The sequence below is a fragment of the Serinus canaria genome, chromosome 21 (genome assembly GCF_022539315.1).
Source record: "Serinus canaria isolate serCan28SL12 chromosome 21, serCan2020, whole genome shotgun sequence".
Lineage (NCBI taxonomy): Eukaryota > Metazoa > Chordata > Aves > Passeriformes > Fringillidae > Serinus > Serinus canaria.
Window position 1 is genome coordinate 4,643,059 of NC_066334.1, and position 27,840 is coordinate 4,670,898.

At 49.0% G+C, this 27,840-nt stretch overlaps 1 protein-coding gene across 3 annotated transcripts in view; it reads left to right on the forward strand.

Moving 5' to 3' along the window:
• Nucleotides 1-2,370: 2,370 nt before the first annotated feature.
• MEGF6 (multiple EGF like domains 6) overlaps nucleotides 2,371-27,840 on the forward strand; it is a 96,023-nt gene continuing 70,553 nt past the window's right edge. For 2 of the 3 annotated variants that reach the window (XM_050982314.1, XM_050982315.1), the window contains exons 1-3: nucleotides 2,371-3,310; nucleotides 5,738-5,872; nucleotides 8,707-8,816. In XM_050982314.1, the coding sequence (XP_050838271.1) occupies nucleotides 3,225-3,310; nucleotides 5,738-5,872; nucleotides 8,707-8,816 (331 nt within the window). In that variant the 5' untranslated portion in view covers nucleotides 2,371-3,224. The remainder of the gene's footprint in view (nucleotides 3,311-5,737; nucleotides 5,873-8,706; nucleotides 8,817-27,840) is intronic. The other variant, XM_030231176.2, reaches the window with a different exon arrangement.

Consider the following 27,840-nt stretch of genomic DNA (forward strand, 5'->3'; position numbering starts at 1 on the left):
CGGGAGGCGGCACTGCAGCCCCGCCCGGGATCCTCGCCGCGGCCCGGCGAGGTACGGGTTGCGGGATAAGGCCCTGGTATCGGGTGTTGTCATCGTCACATGCCGGCGGCTGCAGGGACCGTCGCCATCGTACACCCGGGGCTGTACAAAGCGGTGGGTGCTGTCACTGTTCCCTGCTCAGAGCTGATTAGGTACCAGGTACCGTCACTGTCACATGGCCAGGGCTGTGTCAGGTGCTGTGACCATCGGACGCTTGGGTTGTACCAGGTGTCAGGTGCTGTCACCATCGCACAGCAGGGCTATACCAGGCGGTGGGTGCTGTCACTATTGCTGCTCAGAGCTGGGTTAGGTCCCAGATGCCATCACTGTCACACACTGGGGCTGCACCAGGTACTGGGCACTGTCACCATTACAAACCTGGGGCTGTACCAGGTGGTGGGTGCTGTCACATCCCATGTCCAGAGCTGTATCAGGTACCAGGTGTCGTTGCTGTCACACACCTGGGGCTGTATGAGGTACCACGTGCCACCATGGTTGCGCACCCAGAGGTGTTTGAGGCATGTCTCAACCCTGCTGTGGATTTTCAGGGCTAGGACAAGAACCCACCCACATCACACAATGTACAGTGGGAGGCCCTGAGCTCAGCCAAAATTTTGCTCTGCTCTGCCCAGGTGGTCTGGATAAGACTCACATATACCCATAAAGGAACAAGATGTGTGGGTCTACAGAGCTCAGGCAGAGCTGCTGTGAAGCAGATCTGGGTCAGATGTGCACAATCCTTAAATATCATCAGGACAGAGCTCAGGAAGGTACCACAGGAGGGTGGGATAGGGACAGGATTGTGCATGGAGAGCCCTGGCGCCCATATCACATCCAGCACACTGATAGCAAAGATTAAATAATGCTGGGGAATGAATGGCACGTTAATGTTTCAGTTTCTGTGGTCTCTGGCATGACTGTAGATATTATCATCAGTATTTATGGAGCTGTATCATATCTTGGACCACTTTCAGGGCTGTTTCTCACAGAGCCAGAGGATGACATCCTTGGCGGGCGGCTGTGATGGGAAATGATACAAAATTGAAAACATGCTAAATTGACTTCACAGACAGGGTAGGGTTTCAGATATCTGTCTTTCACATGTGTCCCATGAATCCCGTGCTCTCCACAGCCCTTGCTCACATGGGCCTCTTTAGGTGGGAAACCTCACTCCTGGCTTAAAAGGGACTTTAAAAGGACTGCAGAGCTGAGTTTGTGCTGGGTCACTCCTGGCTTAAAAGGGACTTTAAAAGGACTGCAGAGCTGAGTTTGTGCTGGGTCACTCCTCAAAGTGCAGCTCTTCCCACTGGATTTTCCCCTTCTCCCTGCAGGCAGCCTGGCTGGGGTGGCTGTGGCTGGAAGAGTGGCCAGCCAGGCCCCTGCAGTGAGTTGTGTCCCACCTGTGTGACAGCCAGGATTGTCACCTGGGCCAGCATGGGAGCTGTGGCTGGACCAATCAGTCCCCATCCTTGGCCTTGTGCCGTGTCCTGGAGAGGGAGCCCGACTCCCAGCTCTGCCCAGTCCCTGCCCACTGGGAGCAATCCCTGGACGTCTAACTGGGAGCAGCCTGTTTCCTACTGTAAGAAAGTTCTAACTTTTTGATCCCGGACAGAAAAAGAGAGGCCTGGATTTATGGTATCCTGGAGCTCTCTCTGTTGTTGTAAAACATCTTTATGTAGCTGCCTTTCTTCTCAAGGAAGAATGAATGATGTTTTCTTCCCATCCGTTAAGCTTGGCTGACATTTTACTGCTAAGTGGAAGCATTAACCCCCCTCACCTGCTCTTTTCTCTTACTTGAGGATTTATGGCACTGCTGTGACCTTGGGAGGGTTCTGGTGTAAGGAGCAGCTGCTTCAGTTCTTTCCAAGAGCCAGCAGCTTTTGGGCATGGCCCTTGGGGACTTTAGTCTTGATTAATGGTTGTCCTTCAGCCACAAAATATGTCCATGAAACAACCCCAGCCTTCTTCCTTCTTATCCTGCTTCTCTGATGGAAATCAGCACCTGCCCCAGGCCAAGTGAGCTCTGGAGGGCCCTGGGGCAGCTCAGAGGTGCCAGGCTGCTGCTCTGGTTCCTCCTGGCCCTTGGGGAGGGTTTGCTGGCAGGTGCTTGAGATGTTTAGTGCAGCATCCCTGCTCTCCTCCTCCCCATCCCGCTGTGCCAGCTGCTGTGTGCAGTTGGAGGTGTCCCTGCCAGCAGAATTTCCTTGGGAAGCAATCAGTTATTTGCTGGAGTGCATGGGCAAGATTGAATCTCTGTGGGATGTTTCTCGAGCTTCTGGGAAAGGGATTTGGGCACACAGCCTTGGGTAGTGCAGGAGAGCTGCGTGTGGAGAAGCAGCCCCCAGGCACCGCTGCTCCATCCCTGCATCCTCCCCCTCCTCTGCTCGGGGCTGGGCACAGCTCGTGGGAGGGATTTCTGACTGACAGCGAGGAAAGAGGCAGGAGAGCATGTGAGGGAAAGGAGCTGGACCTGGGAAAGGCAGGGGGAAGTTTTGTTACTGCCCTGACCCGCAGGGAAGCCGCTCTGGTGCGTGTGTGTGTGCGGAGTTCCTCTCCCCCGGCTCCGGAGCTGCGGCAGGAGGATGCCCGCACCTCTCTGCATGCAGTGAAGGATCACCCTGCCTGCTTCGGGAAGAGCTCCTGCGAGGTGAGATTCTCCTGCCAGAAGAACACCCCTCCTTCCTCCTTCTCCTTCCCTTTGCCAAGGGCTGGATTTCAAAGTGCCTCGCGAAGGGGATGGCAGCTCCGGAGCAGCTCAGCCCACTTGGGGCTGCTCTGCTGGGCACAACACAGGTCCTGTGAGCCCCCAGGTCCTCGGGCTTTGTCAGGAAGCAAATCCCCGGAGGAAAAGTCACTTCAGTGCATTTCACTGCGAGCAAACGAGCGTGAGAAGCCAGGCTTGGTTTGGGGAAAAATCCAGCTGCAACCTGCGCTGTATTTTCCAATGGAGTGAAGAAAGTCGCTGAGCGGAACCCGAGAGGGAGGAAGCATCCAGGAAGGATAAATCCGCTCTCCTCCTGCCAGGACTCTCCTGTGCTCCCACAGCTTTGTCCTCTGCAGGGACAGACAGACACCGGCACGTTGGGAGCAGGAGCCTGCGTGGGGAGGAGGAACCGTGGAGCTGTGCTGGAGGAGGCTGCGGGATTCCCGGGATAACCGCTGGAAGCACCTGGAGGGAGAGCAGGATGGAGTTTCCTGCCGTGGCACTGTCACTCATCGTGGCGCTGCGAATGTCCCCGCTGGCTGCTGGTAGCAAACTGCAGCCCCACATGTGAGTAGGAAGAAAAGAGCTCCGGAGGGGCTTTGTCGGGCAGGGAGTGGAAAAGCAGGAGCCAAATGCAGTTTTCAAATCAGAGAGTGAAGGGGCAGTGGGGAGGAAGCTGTTGTGGGTTTCTTTATTTTCTTCTAGATGTGCAGAAAGGGGAATAGAAAATTGTAAATGTGGATAGTCTTTTCTTGTAGGAGGAAACTCCTTGGTTTAGCTGAAACTTGTCTGAGGGCAAGAAATGATTCCTGTGTGAATACTTTGCCCTTTCTTCCAAGACCTGCTGCTTTTATTTCACTTCACAAATCTTTCTTATTCCACGTTCCTCCCCGCCTGCTGCTGTTACTCCAGCAGCACGTAGGCTGCTCTTTTTAATTACATTTTACAGTTACAGTTTGGTGTTAATCATTTGGCTGCTCTGGAAGACTTCCTTGCAAATTTGGCCTCCTGCCAGAAGATGGTCTCTCAGAGCCAGGGGATCACTGGAATTCCCTTTGTCCATGGTGAGGGGTGCAGACTCCAAGCCGCCCTCCCTGAGGGGTTTAATTCTTTACAAAAAAGCATGTCCTTTACAAGATAAAGGTTTTGGAAGAAGCAGCTTTTTCTCCCCACGTCAGGGTTTTGTGCTCCTGCCCTGGCAGTTACTTTCAGGACTTCTTGGACCGGGCACTGGGGCAGAGCCCTGTGCCAGCATGCCGGGGTTGGAATTGAGCAGCCTGGAGAAGTCGGATGCCAGCTGTGACCTCTAAGCTTCACCACGTCCAAATGAGTTATTTTCACTTTTTTTTTAATAGAAAGTGTCTCTAAGAAAATTCTGGGTCCCGTTGGAAGCAGCAGAATCAGCCCCAAATAGCAAGTGACTCATGGAGTCAGGGACAAATGTCTCACTCTTCATTCTTACTTAAACCCACTGACTTGTGCTTGGAGAAAGAGTTGGGATTAGAGAAGAAACAAAGTACATTTCTTTGATTTATTGGAATTAGCCTCACAACCCTTAGCTCTGAATGAGCATGAAACCACCCCTGTGGCTGGTGGGCCTGGCACTGTTTCTTTTCCCTGCAGTGATTAACTCCTTGAGGGGGTGGATGCAGGAGGTTGCCCAAGCCCTTCCTGCCCTGCCAGTAGGAAATCCAGGCAGTGGGAACACTGCACCCCTCACAGCTGTGACCCCTGTCTTGGTTTGAAAAGACAGGTGTCTGCTAAGGAGGGCAGGAGCCTTCCTTGAAATGGAAAATGCAACCCCCCTCCCTCTGAATTATTATAATTTTGAAATTAAGGGGCTCTCAGGCAAAGATATGGGAATAGGATAAACAGTTCTTTACTAGGAAAATTAAGAATACAAACGCAAGAGTACCTAAAAATAAAAAGGAAAACAAACCACTGGCAGAGTCAGAACAGGAGCTGACCCCTGTGGGTCAGGGTGGTGGCAGCAGTGCCATTGTGCCATTCCATGGTGGCTCAGCCCTCCTGCAGTGCCAGCTGTGGTTCTGCTGGAGCAGGGATCCTGCACAAGGGGGGAGTTTTCCTCTTTTCCTCTGAAGCACCAGGGCTGCTGGAGATGAGCCTGGTCTTCCTCTGGGGATCCAGCAGGAAAGGCTGTCTCTGTTATTCCAAACCTTAGATTGTATCCAGGTAGGAATGCTTGGCTCCTCCCCTGGGCGGAGCATCTCCCCATGGGATGATGAAGTTTGATCAGCCATGCAGGGACACTCACTCACCATGAACAGATCTCCCAGCTAAACCTGAGGCACTCTCTGCATCCCTCTGCATCCCCTGCATCCCTCCCATCCCTGCATTTTTGTGTTCCAGGACAAATGTGTGTGCAGAGCAGCAGCTGGGGGTCGTGGGGCTGTGGCAGCTGTGACCCCCTGCATCCCTCTGGCTCCCCTCCATCCCTGACACTTCTGCATCCTTGACACCCCTGCATTTTTGTGTTCCAGGACCAATGTTTGTGGGGAGCAGGAGCTGAGGGTCGTGGGGCTGTGGCTGCTGTGACCCCCTGCATCCCTCTGGCTCCCCTGCATCCCTGAGACCCCTGCATTTCTGTGTTCCAGGCCAAATGTGTGTGTGGAGCAGGAACTGGAGGTCATAGGTCTGCAGCAGCCCCTCACAGCTGTAATCCCCTCTACCCCTCTGGATCCCCTGCATCCCTCTGGCTCCCCTGCATCCCTGACACCCCTGTGTTTCTCTTTTCCAGGCCCAATGTGTATGCAGAGCAGGAGCTGTGGGTTGTGGGGCTGTGGCAGCTGTGACCCCCTGCACCCTGCATCCCTCTGGCTCCCCTGCATCCCCGACACCCCTGCATTTCTGTATTCCAGGCCGAATGTTTGTGCAGAGCAGGAGCTAGGGGTCGTGGGGCTGTGGCAGCTGTGACCCCCTGCATCCCCCTGCATCCCCCTGCATCCCTGACACCCCTGCATTTCTCTTTTCCAGGCCGAACGTGTGTGCAGAGCAGCAGCTGGGGGTGGTGGGGCTGCGGCAGCCGTGCGTGCAGGCGCTGAGCCGCGCTGCCCGCGTGTGGCAGCAGGACTGCGGGGGCCGCCGCTGGTGCGCGGGCTACGAGCGCAGGTGGGTGCTCCTCCCTGCTCCTGCTGGGAAATGGAGGGATGGAAACTTCCAGAGGCGCTTCCAAAACATTAAGGATTTCTCTTAGAAGAGTCTTAGTGAAGTAAGAGACTTTAAAGTTGTGTTTTTTTTCTTAACGCTGAGGGAAAAGGGAGTGATTCTAAAACGTTAACCACCTATGATAACGAGAGGTAGTAAATAATAATAATACATAATAAAATAATAAATAATAAATCTGTAGTAGTAGAAAGCCCCTGAATGGCCAATCATGAGTTTTTATTATTATCTTTTTAGCATTGAATAAGTATCTTTTCTGTATTCTTTAGTATAGTATTTAATATAACATAGTATCATAAAGTAATAAATTAGCCTTCTGAGAACTTGGAATCAGATTCATCCTTCCTCCCTGCCACGGGCACCCTGCAAATGCAATGAAAAGGAACTTTTCTTACTTGTGCAGCAGCCAAACTACAACGTGCCCAAGCTGCTTCCACCCTCCACCTGCTCTTCCTCTTCCGGCCTCATTAGGGAGTTACAAGCCTTTGCAGAATAAAAATGGTAGTTGTCGTTTCAAAGAAACATTTTGGACTCAAGACAGCTTTTAAGTCCTGTCTTTAGGAATTCCTCCTAACCTGTAATTGCCAGTAATTACCCTGGTGATGAGATCTGTGTCCTGGTAACAAAGGAGCAAACAGAGTCTGACTCTTGGCTGTGTTTGCAGGGGAGGCTTTGAAAGGATGGGTGCCCTGTCTGCTTCCACTTCAAAGGCTGGGAGTCTTCAGCCCCAGCAGTCCCTTCAGCTCCTTAAAGGATGGGTTTGACATCACAAATCAAGGGACTGAAGTGAAATAACTTTCAGTGCTGCTGCATTACAAATATCAGAACAATCCAGTGCTAAAACTGATCCTGATGGAAGCACAGAAGGGAAGCCACTGAGGGATCTCACCCGAGGAGGTGTGAAATCCAGACAGGGAAAAGACTATCAGCAGAACATTCCCTGGGCAAGGTTTTGTCCCAGATCTGCTCTCTCTAAACTTCTGGGAGTTCCCATTGCAGCAAGCTTTTCCAGGAGCTGGGAGCTGTCCTGCCAAGCTCCCTTGTGCCGGGCATCAGAGCGTGCGGTGTCGGCGCTCGCAGGGATGCTGGAGCTGCTCCAGCTGGACCCAGCTCTGGCAGCTCAGGAGTGCATTCCCAACTCCAGGATCTGGCCTTAAACTGGCCTTTGAGTTCCTGGAGGTGACTGGGAGAAGCAGCATCTGCTCAGCTGGAGCATCCTCGAGCTGTGTTCCTGGGCAAGGGGTGTTTGTGCATCCCTTTGTGCAGCTTCCCAGTGAGTAAAGACAGCAGGTAGCTTTGCTCAGCCCTCCATAACCAAGCTTGAAGGAATCCCAGTGCTATCCCAGAGGGACTGGAAGGGGATTTTCCAGCAGCAGGACACAGCAGGATTCCCTGGGTTCCATTAGTTCTGGCTCATTCCCTGTTTTCTGTGCCAGGGACTCCTTAAAGCACAAAAGAAAAGAGAAACACTGAAGATAAAGTATCTCCTGTGTGGCTCTTTCCCGTCTGCAGCACCCAGATACCCAGAGGCACTGAGGCTGTCACAATATTTGCCTGTCCTGAGGGGCCTGGAGTGTCCAACAGAGCCACCCAGGAGGGTGGGATGTGGCTGCTCAGGGCACTGCTGGGGCACAGGGAGCCCTGAGCTGTCCCACATCACCATTTTGAGCTTTTCCTCCCCATCCTTGTCATGTTCACACCACCCTGCATCCACCATCTCCCCTTCTCCTTCCTGGGCTGGGCTGGAGAGAGCTCCTGGTACCAGGAGGATCTCAGTGGGCTGCAGCCTGGTGCCTGTGAATTGCTTTCTCAGCTGCTTCTGGAACACAGCAATTTCCTTCATAATTTGTTAACAACCCATAGAAAACAAAACAAAACAAATTGGTATCTGCTTTTATATTTCTCATTTGTGTTTCCACGTGCTGCTTGGCACGCAGGAGTTGCTGAAGGTTTCCTTCCCAGGGATTAAAGGTTCACTGTTATTTGGGTTGGTGTTTTTTTGTAGGAACATCCAGACAAAATCAAACAAGTCGACTGAGTTAGGATAAATATTTTCAGTGGACATGCACAACACATCTGCCGTGCCAAATATTTGTTGTTGTTTGCCTGATTCGATTTGGTGGAGCAGTTTCATGTTCTGCCAAGGGAGCTTTTTAAAAATCAGCTTCAGAAGTATTATCTGTGTTTCAATTCTCACAAACACACAACACCAAATTTCCGGGGCAAAAAATGTGTCGCTTTTATTTATTTACGCTTCAGATCAGTCCCTGCTTTACTCCCCCAGCTCCCACCCTGGAGGGAGCTCCTGGGAGTGTTAAAGGGACCCTCAGTGCTCCCTGCCAAGCTGTGGAGCCTTGCTGTGTCCAGCACAGCTCTTGGAGTAGCTTGGAGTAGCCAGCAGGATTATGTTGATTTTTTAGCTCAGCAGCCCCTTAGAGACACCTGCTCCTCCTCACTAAGGCAGAAATACCTGTTCTTAAAATTTACATTTCCTTTGAGAGCAAGCCGTGTAAGGGAGGAGCTCAGAGCTGTGAATAGTCTAGAAAAGGAGAAAAAAAAAATTTGGGGTGTTGTGAAAACCTGGGTGTTGCCTCTTGTGTTTCTAATTAGAGTAAATTAGGAGTATTTTCTTAGCATCAGTGATCACTGCCAGGCCACGTGGAAAACAATGGCAGCACTTTTGCAAATTTCATTTTATTTGCACCCATGGCTACAAATTCTGTTCTTCCCGTTTTCCCTGCCCTGCAGGAGCTGACTTGGGCTGTGTTTTTGTGTTTCAGGGTTGTGTATTACACAGGCTACAGGCAGGTGTACCAGCTGAGGTCCCAGACCACCTACAGGTGCTGCCCAGGATGGTCCCAGCTGGCAGGGGATGCTGGCTGCCTGCACAGTAAGTGTCACTCTGCTCTGCTCAACTTCCTGGGGTTTGGCTCGTTTCAAGTCCTGTGCCTGCAGGAAATGCTCTAAAAATGTCTTTAAAAATGTGCTTAAAAATAACTGTCATGGGATTTTATTAGTTTTTTTCCCTGGTGTAACAACAACAACAACAACAACAACAACAACAATAATAATAATAATAATAATAAATGTAAGAATTATATTATTAATTTATTTATAGTAATAATATGAATAAGCAACAGTGTTAGTATTATCAATAATTGTAAAATTATTATTATCATTAATATTAGCAATAATTATAAAATTATATTATATAAAATTATATTATATTATATTATATTAATCATATTATATATTATTATTATTATTATTATTATTATTATTATTATTATTATTATATTATTATTATTATTATTATTATTATTATTATTATTATTATTTTCTTGCATCACAAGGAAGCTGCTCTGGCTCCCTGGGAAGCACTGTGCAGTGCTTTCCATTCCTGGAGAATTTCTACATTCAGAGTGTCTCAGCCATTCATCCCCTTGCCAAATGCTGCTAAATGTTTAAAATCAAGGCCAGATTGATGTTTCCAATGGTGCCACTGGCAGAAGCTCTGGAAGCTGCTTTGAGAAGGTTTCTCAGGGGCTGGGTTTGTTATTTTAGGGCTGGCTGAGTTGCAGCTGCCCCTGAGAGAGGTTTGGGATCTCTGCATCCTCCCTTTGCCTGCTCCCTCCTGGATCCAGAGGGTGAGCTGGGCTCAGGGTGGTGGTTCTGGTGATTCCAGGGCAGTGGCAGCCTGGAGGAGGGGACACAGCCACAGAGAAGGGGTGGCACTGGTGTGGAGACCCAGAACTTGGGGCTTTGGGATCCTGTGGCTGGATTCCTGCTCTCTTCCAGGGCAATTCCCTTCCAGGCAGGCAGGGGAGCGTGTCCTCCCCAGCTGTGGGGGAAGCTGTGAGATGCATTCAGGTTTGCACATGACGGGGATGTGCAAATATCAGCCTGTAAGATGATTTTCTGCTGTTGTTGAGGAAGACAGAGGCAGCTTTATCCCCGCGGGCCCCACGTTCCCCATTTCCCTCCAGATTCTCTGTCTGACACAGGAGAGCTGCTGTCACTCCCCAGACCCTGCAGCCACGTCCAGCTGGGGAAACATTTCACTGGGAACCTCTTCTGAGGTGCAGAGAGCAAGGAAAAACCTGAATTGAACCAAACTTAGGTTTGGTTCAGCAGCACCAAATGTTGCCTTGTGCAAAGCCCTGCACCCTCCTGGTGCTGTGGGATCAATTATTTTGCTTTTCTAACCCATCACCTTCACTTCCTTCTGCTGCACCCTGGATGTTTTCATCCAATGGCTGCTGTCTCACTTGCACACAGATGCTTCTGTTATAACTTCTCAACTTTTAGCTTATTCCATACAACCTCATGTTCTGCCAAGGGAGCTTTTTAAAAATCAGCTTCAGAAGTATTATCTGTGTTTCAATTCTCACAAACACACAACACCAAATTTCCGGGGCAAAAAATGTGTCGCTTTTATTTATTTACGCTTCAGATCAGTGCCTGCTTCTTCTCTGATTTACACCTTGGAGGTGCTCTCCACCTTCCCCCAGAAAAGCAGCTTTGGATTTTAGTGATTTTAGTGATTTTAGTGATTTTAGTGATTTTAGTGCTAGGCAGGAGAAGCAGCAGAGCATTTTGGGGTCTGGCCTGCCCTGCCATCGGGGGAATCAGAGCCAGCTCCTTGTGGAGGCACTCAGGGTCGGGATTGACCTCCAAGGCAGGAAGGTGTCTCTCACAGCTGCTTGCCTTTTGTTCTGTGCAGAGCCTGTCTGTGCCTTCCCTGGGCTTTGATGCTTGTAGCAAAGCTTTTTTATTTAAAAAAAAAAAAGGATAAAAAGGTGTGTCAAACAACCAGGCTTTATTCTTCCTATCCCAAGCTGTGGCACAGGAGAACAACCCACAGGGGAGAGGAAGCTCCACGGGTGCCTTGTAACCCCTGTCAGTGAGCAGATAATAACCTCAGCTGAACTCAGAAAAGCACCCTCTGTAATGAGTTTTCCTGCCAAGGAAGTGAGTAATTCCATGCAGGAAGGAAGCAGAGAAGAGGAAATAGAGCTGCTCAGGGCACGCTCTGAGCTCATCCTTCCCACCAGCAGGGCTGGGAGTGGTCCTCAGGGGCTGCTCACTGCAGGGTTGGGCTGGAGGGGAGAAGAGAGGGACAAAAGCAGAGTGACACCAGCCCAGAAACTCCTGCAGGAATTGCTGCTGGGGAGGTTGAGGTGGATCATGACCTGGAGATGAGCACAATCCCCACTCAGCTCTTCAAACCCAACTGGATACCCCTGGGTTCCCACCCAGGACATGCTGTAACCCTGTTCCTGGGACACAAAAATAGGTATTTATGTACCTCAGTGCTGCAGGCACAGCAAGGAGCTGATCTCTGCTGGCCCTCAGCACAGGCAGGGGGCATAAAATAAAATTATATTGTTCTGTGAATTGTCTTCTGAGCCCCTGAGAGCAGCAGCAGAGCAGCCAGCAGGTTAGCTGGGGGAATTCACACCTCACCAGGTTGGGGCTCAGGTGGGAATTGTGCTCTCTGCTTCCAGACCCCACAGGCAGCAGCTGGAGGAGCATCCCAGGGGCAAACGGGATTGGATTCTGGTGTGAGTTGTTTTTGACTCTTTGGCCAAACAGGGCCAGGCTGTGTTGGGACTCTGGAGAGAGTCAGGAGTTTTCATTGTTATCTTTTAGCATTCAGTGAGTATCCTTTCAATATATAATATAATATAATATAATATAATATAATATAATATAATATAATATAATATAATATAATAATATAATATAATATATATAATATAATATAATATAATATAATATATATAATAATATAATATAATATAATATAATATAATATAACCTTCGGAGCACATGGAGTCAAATTCATCATTTCTGCACCCCAGTATGCCTGGCCCCTGCAGGTGCCCCAGGGTGCAGGGATTGTTCCCAGCTTTACCGAGATAGGATAACTGAGAGTGTTTTAAAAGATTTTAATTCTATTTCCCGTGTCAGGGAGTGTGCCTGGGCTCTGTGTAACTAAACCCTCATCCCAGGCTCTGGGTTTGCAGGGGTGTGATGGCTTTTCCTGCTGGTGGCTTTGGCCTCCTCAGTGTGTCCTTGTGGAGCAGAGGAGGTGGAGGAAGATCTGGGAGGGAGCTGTGACCATCAGGGAGGTGCTGGGGCAGGGCTGTGTGCATTTATTCCTGCATTTATTCCTGCATTTATGGGTGCTGGAAGCTCCTCTGGTTGGTGTGTGGAGTCTGGGGTCAGGCTGTGCTTGCTGCTGTGGCCCTGCTGAATGCCACAGAGCTGTGCCAGAACATCAGCAGCATCTGTGGCCCTCCCTCTCTGCCTGCAGGGATCATTGGTGGTGTTCCAGGATGGAAGGGCATCTCTGCTGACAGTTTAATTAGGGCTGCTGGGCAGTGGAATCTCTGCAGTGGGGACATCTTGCTCTCCCTTGGGGACTGGCATCTCCTCACTGCAGGGTTCTGTTTGCTCTTTGCTGGCCATCCATTCTCCTCCAAAATAAAAATACCCCACTGTGGGAATGGGAAAGACAGAAACTTCCACAGACACTGAAGGGTTTGAGCTGCAGCCTTGGAAGAAGCTTGGAGTGATGTGAAAACACAATACACAGACATTAGGCAGGAAAATCATAAATTTGTGTTCTATAGTTGTAAGATAGAATATGCCTTAAGTAAGTGGGAAACTGTATTGGTGAGGTGGTGAGGGTTTGTAATGAAGGGGTGTGTTTGTGTAGAATGAGCTAAAATTTTAGAAGTTACAACAGAAGCATCTTTTATATATAAAATATATATATATATATAAGTTATGTATATAGATATATATATGTGTTTTTTATTTATATAACATATATATAACACACACACATATATGTGTGTGTGTTATTTATATGTTATATATATAAACATATACATACAACATATGCTATATATGTTATATACATATAACATGTATACATATATATGTATATAACATATATAACACATATATATGTATATAACATATATAACATATATATAACATACATATATATGTATATATGTGTATATATACATATATATAATATATTTATATATTTATATATATTTATATAAATATATATATATATATATATATATATTTAGTTTTATAGTTATATAACTCTGTGTAAGTGAGACAGAAGCCATTGGACAAAGTATCCACAGTGCAGCAGAAGTAAGTAAAGGTGATGGGTTAGAAAAGCAAAATAAACCCTGTGGCAACTGTCTTTTGGGTTAGAAAGCTCTATATTGTGTTGTAGCAATAAACTTGTGGCTGCTCTTGAGCTTCTATGGCCGAGTGCTTGCTCCTCTAAAATATCACAGCCTCTGAGACTGATGTTGATCTGAGCAATAAATTGTTCTTAGCCCCAAAATAGTCCCATCCCTTCATTTCTGAGGGTGGCAATGGCACCCCAGCCCATGTGAGGGGAAATTTTCAGCAGGGCAGGCTGGTGTGTAACCCCCCTGTGCCAGCCCTGCTTTGAGCTCGTGGCTCTCTCTGACGTTGATGGTGACCCTACACCCTGATATGGGATGGGAGGTCCCAGCACCCTGTCCCAGCTCAGGGGAGCTCTTTGGGCCCTCAGAGCTCTCCTGGTGCCTGGAAGAAGAATTTGCCTTGTTGCAGCCCCTGCACTGGGGGTGTTCCCTGTCAGCACAGGTTGGAGGCTGGCTGAGGCAGGACTGGGCTGTCCTGCCCTTCCTCAGGTGCAATTTGTGAAGAAACATCCCCAGGGCAGTACTGGCAGGCTGTGGGCTCTGCTAGGAGCAAAGAGCTCAGAAAGAGATGGACAATGACACAGAAACAGAGACCTGGCTGCTCTCACAGAATACTTGGATTTGTTCCTCTCCTCTGTGCCCTCTGAAATGGTGACACCCAGCCTTGCTCCTGCCACCCCCAGGGCTGCCAGAGGGGAAGGCAGGGAGCCCTGACCCTGGCAGGGTTTTGTCTTTTGTCCCTTCTCTTCTGGTGGTAGCAGAGGGTGAGGATTTGCTGCCTTGCATTCCCCTCTGTCCTGTTCCTTTGTCCTCTGTTCATCTCTTTGGGAAGGAGAAGGGTCAGAAGTCAAGGCACCCTTTGCATTTTTGGGATGGCATCAGGTTCTTTCCCTGCCTGATCACGGATAGTTTAACTCTCAGACTGAGCTGCCTGCTTTCAAGTGGCCTCTGAGATGCTGCTTAAATTCCACCTGGGTTCAATGACTCAGGTAAAGCCCTCAGTGATTAGGTGAGGGGCCTGCATGTCTGCTAAGCTCTGAGATCTCCACTTTCAGCTGCAGATGTTGAAAAACTGAGTCTGGAACTCTAGATGAGTGTGGTGGAGCTGGAGCTCAGCCACCCTCCAGCCTGTCTGTGCTCTTGGGCCAGCCCCTGGCACCTTCAGAAAGGGCATGGTGAGGCACAAAGGCACCAGGGAGAGCTGTGGAGAGCCTCAAGAGGAATAAACCATGACTAGATTTGGTGTGGGTGACACTGTCACTGTTTTGTTGTGGCCTGGAGAAGCTCAGCCTGAGCTGCTTTTCTCAAGTTGTACTGAAATCAAGTTTTTATCCAGGTGAGGTCCTTCTGTCGTCTGATTTTCAGCTCAGGTGGAGGTAAAGCCTGGCTCTAATTCTCCTCCCTCCTAGGTAGGAAAGAGGTAAAACCTGGCCCTAATTCTCCTCCCTCCTAGGTAGGAAGTGGAATTAATGCTCATTTGAGGAGGCATCAGTCTGAGACATGATGAGAAGTCGTGGGATCATCCCTAGGCTGAGCAGAAAGCAGCTGAATTGTAATCACCCCATTAAAAGAAAAGCTTCTGTTAGTCACAAATGGCCTGTTCAAAGGCTCCAGAGTGAATTACCCCACACTGGACTGGGTTTGTTTCTGCCAGCTCCACTGGGTTTTCACCCATCACCTGGTGAGCAGGAGGAGTGCTCCTGGGATCTGCTGTCCTTGTTTCACTGGCACAACCACGGAGCCTGGCACAGCCCTGGAGCCTGGCACAGCCCTGGAACCTGACAGGGTGCTCAGACCTGGCAGAGCCCTGGAGCCTGGCTTGTCCCTGGAACCTGACACAGCTCTGGACCCTGGCATGGCCTGGAGCCTGGCATGTCCCTGGAGCTGGGCACAGCCCTGAAGCCTGTGACAGCTCTGGAACCTGAGAGAGCTCTGGAACCTGGCATGTCTTGGAGCCTGGCACAGCACTCATGACTGGCACAACCCCAGAGCCTGGCACAGCCTAGAAGCCTGGCTCAGTCCTAGAGCCTGGCACAGCCCTGGAACCTGGCATGTCCCTGCAGCCTGGCATGTCCTTGGAGCCTGGCATGGCCCTGGAGCCTGGCATGGCCCTGGAGCCTGGCAAGGCCCTGGAGCCCAACACAATCCTGGAGCTTGGCATGACCTTAGAGCTCAGCACAACTCTGGAGCCTGGCACAGCCCTGGAACCTGGCACGGCCCTGGAGCCCAACACAATCCTGGAGCCCAGCACGGCCCCAGAGCCCAGCCATGTGCACCATCACGGGGTGGCAGCTCAGGTTTGTGATGCAGGTTGGAAGCTCGGCAGGAAATGTGTCCAGCTGACAGTTTAATTTCCCCGAGAGGCAGCTTTGCTTTGTCCATCACCTCCTGGCTGCTGCAGGCTCTTTGTTTAGTCAGCTGAAAGGTTGTGCTGAACTCCTGAACCTCTCACCCCAGATGGAGCTCAGGGCTGGGTAAAGTCCATCCTGAGCTCCCCTGGGAGCACATCTCTGCCCAGGCAGGGGGCTGCACCTCGGGGAGCCCAAACATTGCTTTTCTTCATGGCTCTTCCTCCTAAATCAGTCTCATGTCTCCTACTTCCCTCGGATCCCGCCTGGCTGAGCTCTCACAAAGGACACAGCCTGGCCTCTGAGCAGAAGGCGGTGATGCTTCCCATAATTTATTCTTTCTCTGAACAGTGTCATTACCCTTTCCCCAAATTTCATCACATTAAACTCTGTCGCTCTGAATTAGGAGCTCGTTTGCAGGAGGCCTGGAGGGCACAGAGGGGGAGACCCGCAGCCCCCACCCACCCCCAGGCTGGGAAGTAGGTTATTATGATTTCCACTCGATATGTGCCAGCCTGCAGCACAGAGCAGGGAATTGTCCAGCTCATTCAGGAAATCTGGGGCACTGCCAAGAATAACACCCCTGTCTTCTAACCCCTGATTTGTGTCGCTGAAATTGCTTCTAATATTTTCCATTGTTGTGCTTTGGGTCTGAGCTGAGCTGCTCTGAGAGCTGAGTGCTGCTGGTGAGTTGGGCTCCCTTGGAGCCAGGCCTGGCTCTGCTGGGACCCTGATGAAAATGTGGTTTTTAGGTGTTTAAGGTGAAAGATTCAGGAAAAACCAAACCACTGTGTAATTTGGCCCGGCAACCCATTCCCTCTTACAGTGCCTGAAGGAAAGGACTGAAAGAAATACCAACCCCTCTTGCATGATCAGAGCTGGGAAATCCTGGAGGCTGCAGCCCTGGAACAGCTTGGCACACACCTGGAGATGGGAAATTGTTGTGCAGGGAAATATTTGCACCCCACAGGCATCAAGATGAGCAGGATGCTTGGCAAAGAGCTTCCCAAGTTCCAGTGCTCTGGAACTGGGATCATTGCAGTCCCCAGGGATCTGTGGCCATGGAAAGCAACTAAAGTGTCAGATGAGAAGATAACCGGCTTTGTGAAGTGAAATGAATAAGGGCAGGAGATTTTTCTCCTTTTTAATGCCTTTATTAAGGTCAGCTGCTCCCAGGAGTGGCACGAAGGAGGAAGTGTGCAGCTTTGTCTGTTGGTGTGCAGGCAGAGCTGGGGCAACCCATTCCCTCTTACAGTGCCTGAAGGAAAGGACTAAGAGAAATACAGCCCCTCTTGCATGATCAGAGCTGGGAAATCCTGGAGGCTGCAGCCCTGGAACAGCTTGGCACACTCCTGGAGATGGGAAGTTGTTCCTGCCTCGCTGTGCAGGGAAGCATTTGCACCCCACAGGCATCAGGATGAGGAGGATGCTTGGCAAGAGCTTCCCAAGTTCCAGTGCTCTGCCAGCAGGGGATTGATCCGGGATCACTGCAGTCCCCAGGGATAGTGGCCATGGAAAGTGACTGAGGTGTCAGATGAGAAGATAACTGGCTTTGTGAAGCAGCATTTCATCACGGGCTCATTAGTTCCAGGAGAGAGTGTTTGGGCTTCAATGCTACCTTTGTGTTGTAAATAATCTTCTCTTCTGGAGGGAGGGGGTTTGAAAAATCATCATGTCCTTAGAAGAGCCAGTGCTGAGGCTCATGGATTTCAGCTCTAGGGCATCAGAGGTGCAAAGTTTGCAGGGTTTGGCCTAACCCAGGGTGTCCCTGTGTGGTGAAAGAATTGATAGAAAAAGGCCCTTTAAGCAGGTCTGGCAGGATGGTGTGTTTTGATGGCAAATGGGAATATTTGGGGAATGGCACATTCACCTAAAACCCTCACCAAACCTCCCTAATCACAAACCCTCCCTAATCACAAACCCTCCCTAATCACAACTTCCCCAGTCAGTGCAGCCTTGGCAGAAGGTGTTGTGTGAGCCAGGAGCAGGATTTAGCACGGAGGAGAAATCAGGAAGTCGATTGTGTTCCTGTAGGAAAAAACAGAGCCAATATTGGATGTATGGGAGATTCAATAGTAGGAACACAGCAACGTGGTTATTAAATTTCCATGTACAGTGGGTTAGAACTGATTTTTTAGGCGTGACAAGCTGACACCCACCAGCTCTGGGGTCCTTTTGGGAAGGTAATCCCCACCCGTTCCCAGCTTGGATTTCGTGTGGCTGCCTCAGACTTTTGAGTTGCCTTTGACAATTGATAACTTTGCAGATTTATCTCCTGGTGTGCACAAGCTGTCCTGCCCCAAAACTGCAAGCCCTGCCTTGCACTGTTTCCATCTGTGATCCCTTTTTCTCTGAGTGCACAATTAGTGTTTTGGAGCCGGCGTGGGCGGTTTTGTGCCAAGAATTTTGGAGCCATTTTGGAAGCCTGCACGGGGTGCCAGTTATAATGACACGAAATGAAATGTGTAATCACAGACCTGCTTTTTCTGTCACTAATTAGTTACAGCTTTAGCTGGAATGGGAAGAGAAGCCAGGGGGGCTCCCAACTTGCAAGCAGGAGGGAGAAGCTGTAGCCAGCTCAGCCCACGTGCGTGGGGGACCCTCGGTTCAGCCAGTGCTGCTGTAATTGCTGCCAGGTGGTCCCAGATTGTACAAGGGGCTGTAATTTAATCACAGCTCTGAATGTTTAGTTGGTAACTGACCTGAAGGCCCTGTGACACCATTGGTGGCTGCAGTGTGCTCCTTCCTGGGATCCATCAGTTGGAATAGATTGGTGCCCGGGGCTCTCCACAGCCCTGGGCTCAGCAGAGGGTTAGGGTGGGTGAGAGGGAGCTGCTGGGCCAGGGGCCACCACTGTGTATCTTGCTCTGTGTCATCAGTTGATGCTCTTTGCCCCAGGTTTGCCAGGTTTTTGTGAGATGTATTCCTACCAGTCCCATTGCTCTTGGAGCTTGGAGCAGTTTCTTCAATGAAAAGTGGGAGGAAAGGAGGAGGTGAGGGGAAAAAGAATGAAGAGAGGAGCTGGCCATCACCACAGCTCTGTCCAGATCAGTGAACAGAGAGAAAATTTCATTGTGCAAATCTTTAAACAGATTTAGAGAGGAAGATGGATGCTTGTTCTGCATCCTTACTCCCCAACAAAGCACCACACACATGACAGTGCCCCTGTTCACAACGTTTCTGCTTTTGACATCAGCATTCCCCAGTGGGAAATATAAACCATGTCTGCATTTCATGAGTTATGAGAAGCACACACTCCCCTGGAGGAACCATAACCTTGTTAGTGGGTTTATGGGACGATTTGGAAAGGTGGATTTCAGAAGCCTAATTGAGCATTCTGTGTCTCCGTGTCCATTTTACACTCGGCTGGGTGAGAACAGAGAAACGTGGCTGCTCAGCCTTACTTACAGTTTAGCTCCATTTCACCCTCTGGGCTGCCCGAAGGTGACGCCACGATGGGGCAGCCAGCTCCCAGGGAAGCTCAGTGCAGAGGTGGGAGCAGCTCCCAGTGGACTGTTCTAGAAAGATCCCTCCAGTTTCAGAACAAGTAACTTGTGTTTGTTGCCTCGAGATCTTGCATGAGTTTTTTCCTGACTGTTTCACCCACTTGTTGGCTGGAAAAGCATCATTTCACCACAGCCCTGATGTTTTCCTGTGATTCTCAAGGAAAGCTCTTGGGCATTCCCTGAGGAAATTTCCTTCCTATCCTAAATTTTGAGACTTTGTGCGTTGAGCACTGCACTGTCAAGCAAAAGAAAAAATCAGCTTTCCAAAATGGTTAAATGTCAAGTCTTAACTTCTTTCTGCCAGGGTAAGGATTAAATGTGTGAGAGGGTATTTCTTGTTGGGACTCAGATGTTTGTTAGTTCTCATCTCTGTTACAGTCTCACAAACCCTGAGTTCTGCAGCACTTCACTCCAACAAACTAAAAATGGAGCTCTATCTCTCTCTCTACAAGGCCTTTTAAGGATAAACTGTCCAGTTAAGAAATGACACCTAAATTATTTGTAGTTTTAACCCAGTAACCAACCACCCGTGCCTGCAATGTGAACTTTTTTATCCAATTCCACAAAACCACCCAAACCCGTGGAGAAGAAGGTGAAGAGGAAGAACAAGGTGAAAAAGGAGAGAAGAAGGTGAAGAAGGAGAAGAAGAAGGACCAGCCTCCACCCTAAAACCTCCATCTTGTTTGACATATATTCCTATATTCTAAAACCCCAAACTCTCAGTTTTCCACCCTGTGATATTACACACATCTGTTCAAACTCCACTCCCACAATCCCAGTGCTATCAGTCAATTTTGGAAGCTTCTCCATAGCCTCAGGTCAAATGCAGTGTTCTCCTGGGGGTCAGTGTCTGCCAGCACAGAAAGTCTGAAATTCTCAGTGACCAGGGTTCCAACCACAGTTAAACAGTGTTTTTTAATGACTATTCCAGTGTTCTCTGGAGCTTTGGGCATATCACCAGGGATGGGGTGTTTGCCCTTCTGATGGTGAGTGCGGGATCATCCTCATCCTCCTCCTTGCAGCCACATGTGGTTATGGTGTTTGTCTCAAGGCTGGGAGTTGCCAAGAGGGATCCTTGCAGCTCTGTCACTGCTCCTCTGGCTTCCAGGGCCCTCACTGCCAGCACAGTAAGCAGCCCTGCCAAATTCCTCCTTTAATTCCGAGCTGGAAGAGGAGAGGCCTTGGAGCGAGGGATGCCCTGATTTATTTACGTTTTACCGTCGCCGTTGTTTTATCTGCAAAACTCCAACAATCTCCTCTTGGCTTTTGTGGTGCTTGGGGAGCTGGGATGTTTGGAAAGGAAATACTTATCATGGCTTGCTGTGAAACACAGCTCCGTGCTGTACAATAGCCTTTATTCCTGGCTGCCATCCGTGGCGGGATTTGCTGGAATCAGAGAAGGAAGCTGATTAAAGTTGGGTCAAACAAAGGAACCGCGGGGTCACAGCCCGTGGGGTGAGCTAGCCCAGGGCAGCGTGGCCACCTCGGAAAGGAACTTCATCTCTTTGGCCAGGCTGCATTTTGGGGCTGCTAAGCTTTATTTAATTAACCTTTGTGAGATATACAAGCTCCCTCTTGAAGGTTATTGAGTTTCCTGTATTTGGTGGCTCACAGATGTTCTGGGTTGGGAACATGATAGTCCACAGCAAACAACCCCTAAAAGCTGGAATGTTCCTTGGGCTGAGAACTTGTTCCTTGGGCTGCAGGGACACAGGGTTGTGTCTCTCCTCCCTCTCACTGCTGAGTCTGCAAGGTGCAGTGTGGTGTTTTATCTTTTTATTTTTTAATTAGGGTTGGGATTAAATGTGTGAGATGGTATTTTTTGTTGGGACTCAGATGTTTATTAGTTTTTATCAATATTACAGTCTTACATACTGGGAGTTCTACAGCACTTCACTCTAACAAACTGAAAATGGAGCTGTATCTCTTTTTCTACAAGGTTTTTAAAGGATAAACTGTCCAATTAAGAAGTGACACCTAAATTCTTTGTACTTTTAACCCAATAACCAACCACCCATGCCCCCCAATGCAGACTTTTTAATCCAATTGCACAAAACCACCCAAACCCATGGAGGAGAAGGTGAAGGAGGATCAGCTTGATTGGAGTGGTTGGCTTGATTTGGAGGAGAGGAAAACACTGCAGTGGCACTGATGTTACTCACCTTGCACAAGGGACCTGAAGTTGGGGCTTTGGGTGTCATATTTTAAATCAAGGTCTGAGATCCTGAATATCTCTTGTCAGATCCCACTGTCACCATTTTGACAGAGTGTTGGGAATATCTTAAATATTTTAAATAAAAGTCTGTCATATTTTAAATAAAAGTCTGAGATCCTGAATATCTCTTGTCAGAGCCCACTGTCACCATTTTGGCAGAGTGGTGGGAATATCTTAAATATTTTAAATAAAAGTCTGTCATATTTTAAATAAAAGTCTGAGATCCTGAATATCTCTTGTCAGAGCCCACTGTCACCATTTTGGCAGAGTGGTGGGAATATTTTAAATAGAATATTTTAAATAAAAGTCTGAGACCCTGAATATCTGTTGTCAGATCCCACTGTCACCATTTTGCAGAGTGGTGGGAATGGGCTGTGAAAAAGGGATGTCCAAGGAGACACAAGGACACAAATTATGGCTCTGCTACCTGAAGTTAAAGGCAGTAAGCAGTCCAAACTCTGGTGTTTTGGAGTGAACTAATTACAAGGAACAGGCAAGAATGTGAAGTGGAGGGGATAAATCATTCTTTGTGCAGCTTGTCCTGAGTTTGTAAAGCATTAATTGCCCTGTTGCCTCCTGGCAGAGGAAAGCTCAGCTGAACCAGGAGCATTCCTCTGCATTTGCAACCTCAAATTATTTTCATTCCAGGGTGATTTATATTTCACAGCCAGGGCAGAGATGACCCCCTGCCATCCCCTTCTGCCAGACAGCACTTTGCTCTTTCCCAGCCCTATCATTTGTAAAGGTTGGAGCATTTTCATTGCCTGCAGGTGAAGGACAGATAGGGGCACAGGGGACTGGGGACAGTGATCATTTTGCAAGCACCTTCAGACAGCTTTCCTGACTTTCCAGTTTCATTTTAACTGTGGTTTCCATCCTGCTTTTAAAGAGATGTTGCCCCTGAAGAATTCCAGAAGACCAATGAAACAGCTGTGTTAGCCTTAGCTTGCAGAAAATTTGTGTTATTTTTTTTCTTTTTCTTGATGCCTTTGGTTATTTGTAGCATTTTTCAAACCTCACATTGCCACAGAGAATGTGCTGATTTAGGATACAGCAAGGCCCCAGTCACAAGATCATCCTTCCCTTCATCTTAATTTCTTACTGACTCCTGTCAATGGTTCTCTTTGGTAAAAGAGAACTTTTGTTGGACAAATAAAGATACTTTAAAAAGATACTCCAAAAATGATACTGTTTTTGGACAAATTTCTGGTGAAATACCTAATAGTCTGGATTTTCATCTTCTTTTTCACTGTTAAAAGTGCTCTGGGTGGTTGGCTTTGCTCATCAGTCAACATTTGTGCTGGATTTTCCTAATAGGATGAGAGACTGCTGTGGGGAGGGACCCCTCATCAGTGACTCATTCTTTCCTTATCTGCCACCTGTCAGAGGAGCCATCCTGCTGTGTGAGATGATGGTTCCTCCTTGAGAAAGGATGGAGTGAGTCCTGGGCTGGAGTGGCTCTGCATGTGGGCAGGACGAGGCTCTTTGGTGAAAAGGACATGAAAATAACCCATGTGAGCAGAGCTGTGCTACTCCATGCCTCACTCATCCCCAAGAAATCCGGGTCTGATCCGAGTGGAACCGTTTTTCCTTGCCTGGAAAGAAATACAGATGTGTTTTCTTTAGAGGCAGGACGCTCCCTGCCCTGGCCAGACTCCTATCAGAGCTTTCAGCACGGGATATTTTTGCTGGCCAGCCCCGAGCAGCAGCAGCTGGGTGTTTACCCTGGCTGGGCAGGCAGCAGCTCCCCAGTGCTCTCCTTCCAGGGTGAGGTGCTGTCCTTCCTGCTCTCCTGAGCTGCTGACAGGCAGAACATTCACTCGTCCTCTGGTTCAATCACCCCGTGGTGAAGGCACAGCCCTCGCTGGGGCTGTGTGAGCTCTTGTAGGAAGCTCTGCATGTGCCTGTCCAGGTTTCAACACCTTTTCTGCTGCCTCTTAGTGGCTTTTTGGTCCTGTCAGTGTAGAAATTGATGTTTTTTTCCCCTGCTCTGCTTGTCCACCTGCCATCAGGTGAGCTTTGTTTTGCAGCAAACTGCAGCAGAGGTTGAGCTGGACAATAGTCCAGTCTCAAGTTGCACCAAGGGAAATAGAGGTTGGATATTAGGGAAAGGTTTTTTACATAAAGAGGCTGTGTGAGCTCTTGTAGGAAGCTCTGAATGTGCCTGTCCAGGTTTCAGCACCTTTTTCTGCTGCCTCTTAGTGGCTTTTTGATCCTGTCAGTGTAGAAATTGATGTTTTTTTCCCCTGCTCTGCTTGTCCACCTGCCATCAGGTGAGCTTTGTTTTGCAGCAAACTGCAGCAGAGGTTGAGCTGGACAATAGTCCAGTCTCAAGTTGCACCAAGGGAAATAGAGGTTGGATATTAGGGAAAGGTTTTTACAGAAAGAGTGATAAAGTTCTGGACTGGCTGCCCATGGAGGTGGTGCAGTCCCCATCCCTGGTGTGTTTAACAAAGCCTGGATGTGGCACTGGGTGCCAGGGTTGAGTTGAGGTGTTGGGGCTGGCTTGGACTCGATGATCTTGAAGGTCTCTTCCAACCTGGGGATTTTGTGAATTCTGTGAATATTACAGTGACCACAGACTGAGGAAGCAGCTGAGTTGTCCTGAGCTCCTTTGGTATCTTCTATCCTAGATAGATGAAAGTGTTGTAAATGGATCATTCAGAGTTTGGGGTGAGGCTCCCTTTAGGGCTCCCTTTTGGGGGGTGGATGTAAATGACCTTTCAGTGCAGGCTCATTGCTGCAGGGAGGGGGTGTCAGGGAGCCTGGGCTCTGCTCCAAGCCTGCCCAGCCTTCCTGGCAATCCTTGGACCACCCAGAGCTCTGGGGTCTGGGGCTGGTGAGCCCGTCAGACCCCGGTGAGTGCATCAGGACAGGACCTGTGTGTGCTGGGGCTGGGAAGGTGGGTGTTACTGGTGTTATTTACTGGTGTGTCCTGCTGGAAATCAGCTGCTGGGCTTCACCCTTCTCTCCCTGGAGCCTCCCAGCAGAGTGGGTTGTTTCAGCAACACTCAGGCTCCCGGGGCTCTGATGGGGGAACTGTGCTGTTCCTAATTAGCCTGGCTGTGTTTTGAAGCATGGGCCAGCACAAACCTCCTTTTGCTGGCACAAAGGAGAGGTCAGCTGTGGCAGCAGGGCTGTGATCAGTGCCTGGAGGCCTGCTTGGGTGGCTTTGTCACCCTGTGAGTGACACGGCACAAAGCGCCAAGACTCCATCAGAAGGGTGCTTAAGAGGGATTTATTAGAGCAACAGGTTGATGTTGCTTTTATAGCTTTTCAAGATTGTAGGAGCGTCGGGGGTAGGATGGTGGGGATGGACAGAGACGAGAGATCTCTGCAGCCAGGTTTTGGAACTTGGGGTTTATTGCAAAGGGCCTGGCTGCAGGGCACTGCTGGGAGCTGCCAGCCACAGCTCAGAGCAGGCTTTAAAGAGGGAGAGAGGTAAAGTGAGTGGTAAAGAGGGTGAGAGAGAGAGAGAGAGGATGAGAGGATAAGAGCATAAGAGGGTAAGAGAGCAAGGTTCCTGTTACAATACCATAAATCTTCTTCTGTGCTGAATATTCTAATTCTCACTAACCAATCTAATACAAGCTACAAATCCTACAGCATTTACACACAGTCTATAAGAATCATTACATTACCATACTGTGTTACATTTTAAACCCTAAAAACTCCTCTTTGGGCCCTTCTCCCAAGCCAGCAGGGTCTGCTCTGACCCTTGGAGCTGCCTGCAAGCAGAGGGTGTTGTTCCATCCAAAGGGGATTCCCTTCAGCCAGCCACACCATCGTTTTCCAGGTGTTCAGTAACTGAGGGATGTCAAAGCTTGCTTTCATTTCAATCTCGCTTATAGTTTCTATATCCTCAAAATCTTTTGCCAGGCAATCATATTTGTAAGGCTTTCCTGTCTCACCTTCCCCAACACAAGATATTTACATTCCCTTAACAGACACATTCACTGCCCATTAGTCATAAGAAAGAAACAAAGTTCTCTATAGGTGAACAAGGAGCCACGTCACTCTGTGAGCCACCTAGAGTTTTTAACTTTCTCTCCTTCATCACGTCTCCATGGTGACAACCTTGGTGTCTTCCTCGAGAGAGATACGGGGCTTTCCTTATCTTCAGGAAGCCTTTGCTGGCTCACTAGAACAGCACAGAATGCCTTTCCTACAACCCTGCTTCAGGAGACCAGTATTGTCCCTTTCTCTTACAGCACTGCCCTCATTTGCCCAGCCTTTGAGGTGTTGTTTGATGGACTGAGGACCTGATGTCTCCTGCTAATCTCTCTGGAGCTGTTCACTTGGAAGCCTTTGGATGTGCTAGGGGTGGGAGAGAGGGGTTTGCTGGAGGCCAGAGCAACGTGGGACTGCGAAACACTCCGAGGTGTTGGAAGCTGAAACGGGAAGGGTTTAGCCTTTGGAAGCAAAGGAAAGCACAGGCAGTATTTTCTTGGATCCAGGAGCCAGATGCTTTTTCCAAGACAGAGAGACTCGCGTGACAGCGCCAGTTCAGACTCAGGTGACTTCCCCAGCCTGGTGCAGACCTCAGAGTGACGGTAGCAAGAGCCTGTGATCGATGCTTCCAGTGCATGAGGCCAATGTAAAATCCGTTTTGTGGAATTAAATGGCTGCAATTGTTCTTCAGCTGTCAGCTCATTGGAGAGAATCCACGGTTAATAATACCAGGGCTAAATTAAGCAGAGCACTTCTTCCAGCAGCCAAGAAGTCCGAATACTTTTATTTATAAGCAGCCTCCTGATTCACAAGGTTAGCCTTCTGCTGGGGAGGGGAGAGGAGTGCGAGGCCAGAGGAGATTCCTGCAGGGATTTTCTTGTATTTTGGCTCAGGAAGGCAGTGGAACAAGGGCAGCTTGTGCAGAGCTTGGCCACGTCCTGTGCTATCGGCTTGTCCATCGGCCAAGCATGGTATTTAAGAGCTGGCAAACAGGTAGGGCTGAGCTCTTTGAAGAAATCTGTGTGAGGAAACAAGCCAAGGCGATGCAGGGGCTTATTCAGCTAAAAACCAGCTTTTGTAAAGGCAGTTTGGAAGAAAAGAGGGAGTGTGCTGGAGCCAGGGGAATGCCTGTTGTTGTACCTGAAAAAGAAATGTCCTGGGACTTGTACCTGCAGGATGAAGGTCCAGAGTCCTTCACTGAGATGTGCTGGTCAAACATGGTGCTGTTCATCACACCCAGCACCACCTCCTGCAGGGCAATACCTCTGTGAATAACAGAGTAGTTCCTATGATTTGAGCTTCTAAAGGTGATCTGGAGTACACCCGCAGCCTTTTGGATGTGTGTGATGTTGTCCAGCTCTGTGCAGCTCCATTGGTGAGTGATGGAGAGCGTGGAGGCAAAAGTATTGCTGGCCATTTGTTTAAAGGAACACGATAGTGGGTGAAGCAGAGCTCAGATCTGATGGGCTCTGCTGGGTTTGAAATATGGCTGGCTTTGTTCTTTTCAGGCTTTCCTTGGGCTGAGCTCAAGAACTAAGGATTTCATGATCATTTAAAAGAGATTATCATATTGGGATGAAGAAAATATACGGCTCAAGTCCTTTGGATGAGTTGTAGCCCTCTGCTTAGGTTTTGGCAAATAAATCAGAGTGGAATCTTTTCCACTGATTTGAAAGGTTCACACAGATCTTAACTGCTCCTCATGTTAAGATCTGCCAAGGGTAAGAAAACTTGGGAGGAAATGACTCATTGAGCCACCTGAAGAAGAAAAAACCCCTGCTTTGTTGTGAGGGATGGGTCCCTTGGGCCAAGTCATGTGAAGTGCAGGATGGCATCTTCAAAGCTCTGCATCCCCTTCGGTGAGAGCTGGAGCTCCCAGCACCTCCCGTGATCCCTCCTCTGCCACAGCCCCTGCTCTAATCTCCCTACAAGGAGATTCCCAGCCAGCTGTGACCAATTAAACAGGGGCCAGGGCTGCAAAACCCCAGCTGGGTGAGGGCTGGGCAGAGTTTATGGCTCTGAGAGCGGCAGAGTCTGCCCGAGGTGTTTTCTTCCTGTAAATCACCCAGGGAAAGCCAGGCTTGTGAACTCAAAGGTGAGTCAAGGGACATTTATGGAGGAGAATGGATTGTTTTCCAGGCAATGTGAAATGCTCCAGTGTAACTGGACCGCTGGGATCCCATCGTGTAATTGGTAATAAGAAGGATTTGTTACACAAATGCAAAGGAGACTGAATTAAAGCTGAATTCTCGGATTGTTTCTGGAGAGGACTGAGCCCATCCCCCTGGTCAGGTAGCCAAGGACCGTTCCAAGCCCACAGTTCCTCACCAATTACTGGTTTCTTGCAATGAGAGAGAACATGGTTGTGAGAGAGAGACTAAAATCTTCAGGTCTTCAGTGGATTCACAAAAGAAAAATTACAGGAAGGAGCTTGACTCCCTGACTATGACAGAACCATCAAATCCTTTAGTTTGGAAAAGACCTTTAAGACCATAAAATCCAATCATTCACCAAATCTTCCCCTGCTTTCAAAGGATCTGCTGCAAATCAGTGGTGGGGGAGCCACACTAGCCATGGGCACAAGGGCCAGGTTCCAAGTGAAATAGGAGGGTTGGAGAGGGAGATGAGGAGTGAGGGCAACAGCAGGAGCAAGGAGCATTGCTGCAAA